We start from the raw sequence: 11,738 nt of genomic DNA, 5'->3' as shown, positions 1-11,738 counted from the left end.
CTGGGGGTGATTAGCTGAGGGTGTTACAGCCATTTAGGAAGGGCAGGCAGTTTGGGATAGATCCCAGTAACATCTTTCTCTTATAGTGTCCTCAGATTGGCTGCGTGTCAACCAACAAAGTGGAAGCAAGGAGGGAGCAGTCATCTCTGATCTTTATATTGGGAGCTGAATGAGGGCAAATAATGATTTAACCTCATTCAGTTAGGAGACATGGGGGTGCCAAGATTTCTGGATCCACTAACAACATGTAAAACTGAATTAGGACTGCAAGCCTGCAGGAAATGGTTCCTAATGTAACCTAATTTTTGGAGAGATTTTTAGTTTGTCTGAACTCCCGCTGGTATTGCCACCTCCCACACACCCCCACCTGCTTTGCCCCGGAGCCTTATCAGGATGCAGCAAGCATCTTTTGCAGGATTTCTGTCACTGGCAGGCAGCTCTCCTGTATTCTGACCCTCCCCTGCAATCTTCTGAGTCACAGGACTGTCGCTCAGACAAAGACACAAATGCCAGCAGGAAATGAACAGCATCGTCTTTTATTTCTTGATTAATTTGTCTTCTTGGCAGGTACAACAGAAAATAATAAAACCATCAGGGGGCAACATCATGTTTCAGACATTCAAAACAGGAAAAATCTTCATCAGATGTTGAAGCTGGTTCCCGGGAGCTTTAACGCTTGTATATTAATGCGTGGTTACCAGCTGAGGTTTCTCCTCTGAATAATAAAAAATGAATGCACGCTCACATTTGATGAACAATGTTGATGTTTGGTTTCCCCGCTAAAAGAAATCATGAAAAAATCATTAGGTAAAAGTAAACTTCCTGTCCTAGAGTAACCCTTGGTGTCTGGTAGCAGTGGACTGGTGAGCAGCCGACTGAGCAATAAACATGATTTCAAGGCAGACCATGTTTAAGGGCGCATAACTGGGCTCTAATATTCACAGAGTCATGCATCACCAAGCCGCTTTTCTAATACAAGTGTGGCAGCTGGCAGCACCAGATGTACAGTAGAGTACGAGAGAAGGAGCCGTCCAGAATGTGTGGCTGCTGGCTGACTGACAATCTTGATAAAAGTTGTATTGGCTGTGCAGGATATTTCTCATCCATCCTTTTGTCATACAGCAGCAGAAACTGTAATTACATTTCAAGCGTATGGAGCTCAAAAACACCAATGTTGTGGCTTTCAGCCGTAAAACTGCAATGCAAATGAATGGCTGAAGTAGATAAGTAATATCTAGTTTAATACCAGGCTCCTGCCTCCCCCCAAACCCTTAATGCTCAATGCTGATTTAATTCCGCAAAAATGTTGTATGGAGCAAAACACAAGATAAAATGTTGATTAGAGAAAATGGAGATAGCAAAAATGCCATAGATGAAGAGCAGAATGCCTAATCAGATTTTCTGAGAGCTACTTGCGATTAAAAATGAACATTTGCACAGTATCTGGAGTTGAAAAATACATTGCTTTCCCTCTGTTTACTCGTTCAACCGAACGGACAAATAAAGGCTTCAGAGAGGGAATTTACTGATAAGAATAAAACCTCAGAAGAATAACAATTTTCAAAAATGATATTTACATTTTATTTATGCTTTGATAACTAAATAGACCAGCCTTTTGCCTGGAAGATGGAGACAGGATTATCAGGCAATATCGAGTATGTTTTATATGAAAGAAAGAAAGAAAAAAAAAAAACAACCGAAAATAGTTGGATCAACACGATATTAATAATATGACAATATATCAAGAAGAATATTACGTTTTCTTTTACATCACCTCTACATACTGGCGGTATTGTGCTTTGATAAGACTTTTGCAACTAGAACACAGATACAGAAATTTTTTTTAACAACCCCACAAAACTCCAAGGATTTCAGCAATCAACTCCTGAAAAAAAGACCCACCTACCCTCGTCCTGCAGTCGAGATAAGAGTTTAATGAAGTTGAATAAAGACTCCTCGACTCGTCGGGCACATGTGGAAATGAAAAAAACAAACGGATGAGATATGAAATTAGGTGTAGCTCGCTCATCCGCTGCACAGTCAACAAACCTGTGTGGGTACTGATGAGGGCATGTGAGCCCACACACTTTCACACACATCCCTGTACTTCTATCTTTGTGAGGACATTCATTGACACAATGCTTTCCCTAGCCCCTTACCTTTACCATTACAACTAAATGCCTAATCGAAACCCTTACCCTAACCTAAACCCAATTCTAAGCTGAGCCTTAAAAACAAGCCTCAACGAAGCGGCAACCTCTGGGGCTGAAAAATGAAGCCAACGTGGAAGTGCCAAAAACTGCAGCTCCTTGAATGGCCACTTGAGGCTGGCTCCAGAAGGCAGTCAATTCCCATAGACCCCTGTGTTAAAATTTCTAACTTGAGAGCAGAAATGAACATGTTTACAGCCTGGTACAAAAATGGTTTTGGTCTCAATAGCTAATTATTTCCCCCATTCTCCTAACTCCTCTCATCCCCTCTCATCCAGATATCGTCACCTCTGGCTCCATATAAGAAAAAACAAGATTGTGACGGCTGAAATGCCAAACTTGAGGCTTCAAAATGGGAGTCCACAAACCAACGTACGATGTCACGGTAGCTGTGTCTATTATTTTATACAGTCTATGGTCTTAACCCTCAAATGGGCTTTTGAAGAAGTGAGGACTGCCCAAAATGTCCTCACTTTTCAAAGATGTCCTCACCGTGTTGGTTAAAAACGTGTTTCGGTCCCCACTATGTGGCAAGTACAAGTGCACATACGTTCTCACACACACACACACACACACACAGAAATATATTGAATGTATGATCTCCCTTTACTGTATATCATTGAGGCAAACTTGGTAATTATAATTTTTTATATATGCAGTATATATACAGTATATATAGTTTATATATATTATATATATACAGTATATATATATATATATATATATATATATATATGTAAAGAAAATTATAATTGAAACAATGAAATGAATAACATGCACTGGACAAGTACAAGCATGCATTTACATGATGAGACCTGAAATCATCACCAGTACATTTCAAATGGTAGACGATGCACCTCTACCACTACCCACTGCCACCACAAGCTGCCTGAACATCTCCCTGCGTACCCACCTACACCCACCGTGAACAAATACATTCTCGTACAAACTACACAGAGTCCAGCTGTTGTTCTATGGAGCGCTGCAACAGTTACAGATGTTGCTACATGTACAGTGGTGTAAGCAGTATGAATATTTGTCCCACTAGCAGGCCAGTGTTGTGTGAAACCATCGTGTTGTTGTTGCTGCTGTGTTATATAAAGGCATGGAGGGCTCTTTTTATGATCTGCTGTCGATGGTGAGATAGCTGTACATGTTCCCTTGTTTATTTTTACATTTTATTTTTTTGTCTTTTGAAAGAGAGGTCCGTGTTGGCGAGGTTCTCCTCCACGAGCATCCTTTGCGGCAGTATTCCAGAGGAAAACACAGAGACAGAAGAGTTTAGAGTGCTGCATGAGATGTTCTCCGGAAAATTGACAGATTTTTTTTTTTTTGTTTTTTTTAAATATTTGGGAAATCCTCTCCACTTGGCCTCGGGTGACAGTTCTTTGTCGTATATGATTTGTCCGGTTTACTCCCTTTCTATGTAAAAAGTGCCTCTGTTAGACTTTGTATCAGTTCCTCACACTCCCCGTGCTGGATAGTTCTTGTTGTATGGTTGGCTTTGGTTGCATAACACGCACTTCGTTGCTCCACCCGGGTCTGCTCAGCAAGTGAAGTCTTCAAAGTTGCCCTGTCCCGGGTGATGAGGTAGCATGTTGCCAGGATATGTCGATGGTGTACGCAGGTTCTCGCAAGGAGCCTGAGAGAGAAATGAGGATAGAGAGAAAGCAAAAGAAGGCGAGTGAGATAAAGTAGAGAGGAGGATAACGACAGAGAAGACAAATGAGCTGCGGGAGAGGAAGAATTGAGATAGAGGGGAGGCAAACGTGCAGAGGGGGAGTCATCACGCCTCGAGTAAAACAGAAAATAAAACGCATTTGAGAAAACCTTCAAGCCACAAACTCCCAGGAAAACATGAATGAGCAACAAGCCGGGCCAGAGAGGAAATAGATCCCTAAGAAATACTCTGGAGTTTTTAAAAAAAATGATGAAAATAATGAAGATGGATGGAAAGACTATCAAGTACAGCAGGAGAGCACAACAGTGGAGGAGCACATCCCTCTCCTTTTTGTCTGCCGAGGCTCAGACTTACAATTAAAGTGTACTGGCTTCATTTACACTTGGAAATAAGTGAGCTGTCACACCTTCCAAAGCTCTAATTCTGGCCTGTCCCTGCTGATCCCGTCCACCAGCCTTTGATTAAATTCAAGCCGCTTCCTGCTCTCCAACTTCTCTCTCTCCCTCAATTTTCTCCCCCTCTCATCCCAATCACCATTTCACTCTCTTTCCTGTCTCTCAAGTCTTTCCCTCTCTAGCTTCCCCCTGTTTCTATCTCTTCACTAAGTCTTTACTCTTCCCCATCACCACTATCCCCACCGCCGCCGCCTCCGTTTCGTCCTCCTTCACTCCGGCTGTGGTTGAGACCAGTGAGGACAAAGAAGAGAGTGTGCCCCTGTCAAAGAAATGCAGTCTGACACAGTGAAAGTACTTAGCAGCAGCCTACTGACATGGCGTTTCACATCATCCAGGCTCAGCACAGCTCCCCGGTCATTGTTGTTGCGGCCTTTGTGTTTCTTCTTCACGCATCGGCACAGCTTGTACTTGATCACCTGAAAATAGGCGAGGACACCCATTACTGACCTTTCGGGATCAAAACACAATATTCAAAAAACTCTTCTTCTTTTTATTTTTTCCTGTCTTGTGATAGTTCAAGCCCAAACATGCTTTGGAGTTTGAAGGATAAGGCAAAATGAAATTCAATAAAGAGACTGACGTTATGCATCTATTAATATGTTTCCCCCTTGAACCTGCGCATGAGCAGGTGCGGCTTTTTTCACTCTGTCCGCCTCCGAGACGAACAGACACGGGAAAAATCACTCTACCCTGCTGGTAGAAGAAAAGGCATGGAGGGAGCATGGAACACAGAGTTAGCCTAATGAGAAGGGACAGCGACATCCTGACTAATCTAAAATATAATACATCCAAAATGTTAATGTATTCAGAGTTGCTGCTGCTGAGATGTGTGTGTGTGTGTTGCACAGAGATGGGCTGCGTGATTGTGAGGGACACAGCGTTCGTCACGCTCGCTAAAACACGTCCTTGTGCGGATGGTAAAAATTGTGTGAAAAACCCCATTTTGTCAGCAAGTAATTCAAATAATACTGGAGCAGTACACATTTCCATAAACAATATATTGCACTGGGTGTGAGTGAGAGGCTCCCAATAAGGACGGGAGATATTTGAAAAAGAGATATTTCACCTCATATAAATAGTCAAAGAGTTCGAGAATGGTGAGGATGCTGGCTCCGATGAAGAGACCCATCTGGCCTCCGATATCACCTGGATGGGCAGAAAAGGAAAGCACAAATTATACCTTAATGCAAAACAGAGAGGGATGTCATCTCTGTGCACTCACATGAAACAGCTCTGAAACATATTTTTTGATTTGTATTAAGGTCTGAAAGGTGGGAAATGTGACAGAAAACATAGATGTTGGGGGAGAAGAAGTAGTTGAAAAGCCACGAAAGATTAAAGAGACAGTTCTGTGTCTTCTGGGACCTGAATACCTATTATAAAAATGCAAGCGCTTGCGTTACTGTCACTTTGGATAAAAAGCATCTGTCATGTTGCATATTGCATATTATCTATTCCCATGAAAACACTTGACAGCCCTTTCCTTACCCAGAAGGCCTGCCAATTCGTAGGCTTTCTTTTGTTCAATGGTTTCGTAGTTCAGCGCCTCAAAGTAGATATCCAGAACCAGAATGTTATCACTGTAAACAGAGAGAGAAGCACACTGTCTTAAAGTTACATATTCAAATGTCTCAGTTATATATGTATATATATATATATATATATATATATATATATCTCCTTCTTTATCAGTGTCCCCGGGCGGCTAAGTTGACTGGTGAGCCTGCCACTTCCTGCAGATAACGGAGCCGATGCATCGAGTTGAGCACGTAACCTGCCGTCACTAGTTAATTTCCCCTGGTGGGTCTGGTCATTGAGGAGAACAAGGGAAATTATGACAGCTGTTTGATTTCATGCTGTGTTAATGTCTAAAACTCAGGACTTCAGCAGAATGAAAAAGAATGGGGATTACTTTAAAGGCCCCGGGCAAAGCTGACTAATATTTTGATTCCTGAATATCCTCTCTGTGGCCCAAATCAGACTTCACACCCCACTGGGGTTAAGATCAAAAACCTAACTCGACTTTGTAGTTTCTCTTTTCGTACTTGGTGCACTGTTTTATTACTTAAATTTAAGTCAAGACAAGTGATGATCTGTCAGTCTTGAAAGAAACTCTGGTAAACCCGGGGGCTAGGTTGAATGCAAATCGTGGCTGATAATGTAGAGATGGAGATGTACTAACACAAAATGAGCACACATCTGCTCGTTTGTGGGAGATAGGCTACACTTCCAGCTCCCGCTGTTTGACTGCACTGCACTATTAAAAGCACATAAAACCTCCTTAGTAAACAACATGAAAAACAATCATCCTACACTTAATTCCTCGCCTGGTGAGGTGATCGCGGTCAGTGGTTCACAGCCTTTTTATGTCAGACGAACACCCACAGCCCTTTCACACAAGCTTTTCACAGCAGAAATTTTAACTTATCACAGCAGGAAAGCACAGGTGGAAAAAACAATTTTAATGAGAGCTCTGTTCTATTAAATGTCCCAGAAAGCCTCTCTAGTGAGCCAGCACGCACACCACCAGGACCCTGGACCTGGTTCACCGAAGCAGCTTTCATCAACACAAATTACATTTGAGCATTTCCTGCTTTGAGTCAGAGCCCAAATGTATTTGTTTGTTTGAATTAATGTAAAACTGAACATTATTTACCATTAACACTTATGTAAAAGTGGATAATGCACAATAATTAGATTAATTTATTATTATTAATTAGATGGTTTAATCAATTCAATTCAATTTTTTCAGTTTTAATCGAGTTTGCATTTGTAAACTATAACTATTTTGAGCAGCAGAAGTTGGATTTTTCAACTGAATCCAACACTTTTAGCTAACATTAACTATTTCAACCGTCTAACCATACTTTTAAAATTAGCTGTAGCTAAAAGTTTCAACTGGTTATCCATTACTTTAAACGTTAGCTAATAATATCAACTGTTTATCCATTACTTTAAATGTTAGCTGACAATATCAACAGTTTATCCATTATGTTAAAGGTTAGCTAGCAATATCAACAGTTTATCCATTATGTTAAACGTTAGCTAACAATATCAACAGTTTATCCATTATGTTAAACGTTAGCTAGCAATATCAACAGTTTATCCATTACCTTAAATGTTAGCTAACAATTTCAATGGTTTATTGATTACTTTAAATGTTAGCTGACAATATCAACAGTTTGATTACTTTAAATGCTGGCTAACAATATCAACAGTTTCTCAACTACTTTAAATGTTAGCTAACAATATCAACAATTTATCCAATACTTTAAATGATGGCTAACAATATCAACAGTTTCTCCATTACTTTAAATGTTAGCTAACAATATCAACAATTTATCCATTACTTTAAATGTTGGCTAACAATATCAACAGTTTATCTATTACTTTAAATGTTAGCTAACATTATCAACAATTTATCCATTACTTTAAATGTTGGCTAACAAATTCAACTATTTATCTATTTCTTTTAATGTTAGCCAACTGTCTCAATGGTTTATCCATTACTTTGAATGTTCGGTGACTATTTTAACTGTTTATCTATAAGGCTACTTTCGGTTATTTCAGCTGTTTATTCTTTACTTTTAGCTGGCTGCATTACACATTATATAAATATCATATTTGGGTTACTTTTTGCTAATTATTATTTTAACCAAAACTCCATTACTTTTACCTAACTATACATGTATTTTTATAAAGCATTCAATACGTTTACCAGGGTTGCCATCTTTTTTTTTATGCACTCTAGCCCAATTTATCCAAAGTACACATTATCATCATTGAAAAATTGAAATGTGTACCTCAAAAACATTTTTTTTTAAATTTCCAGAATAACAATGAATTGTGATGATAAAAATATTAGTAGTTGTTAGTAATTAGTATTAGTATTAAGTAAAAACACAATATTTTACAACCGCTATTATTAAACAATTATTGACTAGAGTTTGAAAATCTGTTTAATGTATACATGTTAAGGTGACCAGATTTTGGAAATGAAAACCGGAGTCATTTCCTGTTCAGTGGTCAAAATATCATTAAAGAGTATCATTAAAATCCAATGATATTATCTATGAAATAAAAAAGGAAGACAATAAGGGTTTCATTGACTATAGTATGTTGCTCTGTAATAAACTATGGTACAGGCTGACTGATAAAATTGGAATATGTATACATATACATAGATGTCTCAGACTAGATGAGTGAGATTGAGGGTGCAGAGAACAGCATAATAATTGGGTGGACGCTGTATGAGAAAATGATCATAATAATCAGGGGCAGACTTTACCATCAGGGCCATAACTGAAAGGGCCCAAACAGTTATGGATCTATTATGATGTTTAGATATGAAAAATACTGATTATGTTATTACACTTGCTCATTGTACCTTAAAAATTACACGTAAGAGTGGCTAGGTGAAAGGGAGACACGAAGCAATGCCTCCTTATATTTATTATTAATTCCATCTAAAGTCTGACGAAAATTGAAACTAAAACAAAATAGTCTATAGAAGTCTACATAAGACACTTTCCACTGCTGAACATTTGACTGTTTGTTAATTCAGACACTCTGGTGCTGTGAGGGAAAAGCTCCACTCTTTGTCTGCCTCTGTCACGGCGCTGTCAGGCTGCGTTGATAGATCAGTCAGCTGTGTGATCAGCCATCACATCAGCGATTATTTATTTTTCTCTGGTTGAAAAAATGGACGTGTTGCATGCTACATGTGAAAAGAGTCAATTACATGAGTCTCTCACAGTCGATGTGTGAGAGCTGGAAGCCCTGACATTACAAGATTGTTCAACTCTGCTGTTGCAGTGTTTTGGCGCAAGATTTGCCTTGGTGTCGTGACAGCGTGAGACAGAGCCTGAAAGTGTGAGACTCATGCCAGATGCGTGAGAGTTGGCAATCTTGCTTTTACTGTAGCTAACTGTTGAGACTCGTTGAGCTGAGCTTCTCTATAGTCTTTTCACGTATCCCCTGACAGCTGCAGAAGTAGTTACCCCCTGGGATGCAAGTGCCCCTGGTTGAGAATCACTAATCCAGATGTTTTTTTTATCTTGTTATTGTGACATTCCTGGAGCTTTTCTCCTGATTTGTAGGCTGACCTGTGTGAGGTGTCGGCCTGCAGCTTGAATGATGCTACCTTGCTGTGCTCTCACTGCCTAGTAAGTAACCTGCAATACATCTGATCAGAGCTGTGGTCTAATGGCTCATGAAGCTGTGTGTCTCACTCTCTGTTTCTCTGTGTCTGTCGCTGTGTTAGTGGTTCCCAATAGAACGACAGTCCACTGTCACAGACTTCAGTTTCACACCACTAAACACTGCAGCCCAGACACCAGAACACTCCCAGCTAATACTCATCAGATTGACACTGCTTGGAAATATGGCCAGTCAAAAAATGAACTGAATGGACTCACATCTATCCACAGGGAATTAAATGAAACTTTCAGCAGGGAGAAGCGAAAGGTTTTTGCAGCACTCTGACTACATATGGTGTAATTATCTTGTCCTCAACAGCCCCGCCGGGAATGATAGATAAAAGATTCAACTATTATTGCACCCTCTCCTCATTTCCTTGAACTACTTTTGATCTTTTCATTAGATTTGGCAAAGAAACAGTACATACTTGGCTGATTAATCAATTCAAGCACTGAGTGGAGGCTCCTTATTCTATTTCTTCACCTCGATGAAAAAAATACACGTTTGAGGAGGTGAACTGGTTACAACAGTTATTGTGCAGCCAGCAAGCTGATGAAAGGGAAATCAACCTGAAAACACTTAAATTCTGTATCAAGAGTTTTCCGGTGCAGCTTTAATTGTGTTTATAGTCAGATGTGGTTTAATCCACTTTTGTACTAATCTGGTTTGGTTTATTATTTCTGTAATTTCAACCAAAGGCTAGAAGAAATAAAACTTTGTTTCCTCTTGGAGTTGTTACATTATATAGAAAATCATAAACAAAGGCAAAAGACAATGATGAATTAAAGTAAGCCTATGGGATAAGGTTGAAAACAAGATCATGATGTTATGTAAAATATTTTTTTTCCCAATATTGATTTCCTATAAATCACAATATGACACGTACACAAAATCAAATATAAAATGATCAAATCAATGTTAAACATCACCAATTTGCTGGGAATCATCAGTTTGGAAATATAAGATGCAAAACCATGACATGATAGTATCATATTATCTTCATATGATTCTACCCTAAGTTAATTAACAACAATCGAATTTCTGAATTATTCCCCAGCATTAGAAAAGGTAATATATAACACTAAAAGTCTCACACTCAGAAATGTGTTTTGCTTGTTGTCACTTCAGCTTCACTGTGCAGAATGATGGGAGCACAGAGTTTGACACTAAAAGACTGTTTTCAGGCTCATGTGCTGAAGTTCAGTGTTTACTTTGAATCTAGAGGTTGAGACATGTACGTACGAGCATGATTTGGTTACAACATAATTAGTTTGGAAGCCAGTATTGGTTTAATATGCAGCCTAAATGAGGGTGATGTGAAAACCTGAAGCCTCCAACAGACACATACCCTAAGAATGGACTTAATAGTGCAATTATAATAATAACAATAATAATGATTAACTGTATTTATATGGCACCTTTCAAAACGCAGTTGCAAAGTGCTTTACAAAGCCAAATAAGAGACAAAGCAATAACCAAGATAAAAGCAATGAAAATAGAATACAAATAACGGGACACATAAATAGTTATAAATAAATATAGTCTGTGTATCGGTAAAAGGTAATTGCGGCTAAGTGCAATGAAAACAAGCTGCAACGGATTCAGAATAAATGATGACATAATGTTACTGTCATTGTACAGGCCACTGCAAACTGTCTTTGTCGTGGCTGGATGGCTTTTAACATGCTTATACACACTGTCTCTCCTTTATTACACATCCATTGTTTTCATACGTTTGGCTAGTGTACTTTCAGAAAAAAACCCCAATATGGAAATCCAAACGAACAAGGGAGAAGTAGTAAATACATTTTATTAAAATATACAACATAGTGAACTTAAACTTTTTAAATACTTTTTTTTAATGGAAAAATCATATCACGCACAAATTATTAATCAAAGTAAAGTATTTTTACATGTCTTAAAACATGTATATGTGTGAGGGCTGCTCTTTAATGACAACTAGAGAAGTGCACATAAGTAACAGTTTGATTAGCAACTGTGCCTCAGAGGTAGAATGGGTTGTCCACTAATCCGGGGTTTGATGGTTCGATGCCCGGAATTATCATCGGTGTGTGAGTGCGTGTGAATGGTTACTGAGTGACAGTTGGCACCTTGTATTGTAGCCTTGGCTGCCAGTGTGTGACTGAGTGTGAATGGGTGAATGTGACATGTAGTGTAAAAGCGCTTTGAGTG

General features: G+C 39.1%; 1 protein-coding gene across 3 annotated transcripts in view; it reads right to left on the bottom strand.

The window, feature by feature from the left end:
• Positions 1 to 523: 523 nt before the first annotated feature.
• asic1b (acid-sensing (proton-gated) ion channel 1b) overlaps positions 524 to 11,738 on the bottom strand; it is a 239,321-nt gene continuing 228,106 nt past the window's right edge. For all 3 annotated transcript variants that reach the window (XM_033626990.2, XM_033626988.2, XM_033626989.2), the window contains 4 exons: positions 5,835 to 5,926; positions 5,413 to 5,492; positions 4,661 to 4,762; positions 524 to 3,852 (listed from right to left, as the gene is read on the bottom strand). In XM_033626990.2, the coding sequence (XP_033482881.1) occupies positions 3,757 to 3,852; positions 4,661 to 4,762; positions 5,413 to 5,492; positions 5,835 to 5,926 (370 nt within the window). In that variant the 3' untranslated portion in view covers positions 524 to 3,756. The remainder of the gene's footprint in view (positions 3,853 to 4,660; positions 4,763 to 5,412; positions 5,493 to 5,834; positions 5,927 to 11,738) is intronic.

The sequence above is a fragment of the Epinephelus lanceolatus genome, chromosome 1, assembly GCF_041903045.1.
Source record: "Epinephelus lanceolatus isolate andai-2023 chromosome 1, ASM4190304v1, whole genome shotgun sequence".
NCBI lineage: Eukaryota > Metazoa > Chordata > Actinopteri > Perciformes > Serranidae > Epinephelus > Epinephelus lanceolatus.
Note: the sequence above shows the minus strand (reverse complement) of the source record. Positions and strands in the feature narration are given on the sequence as shown.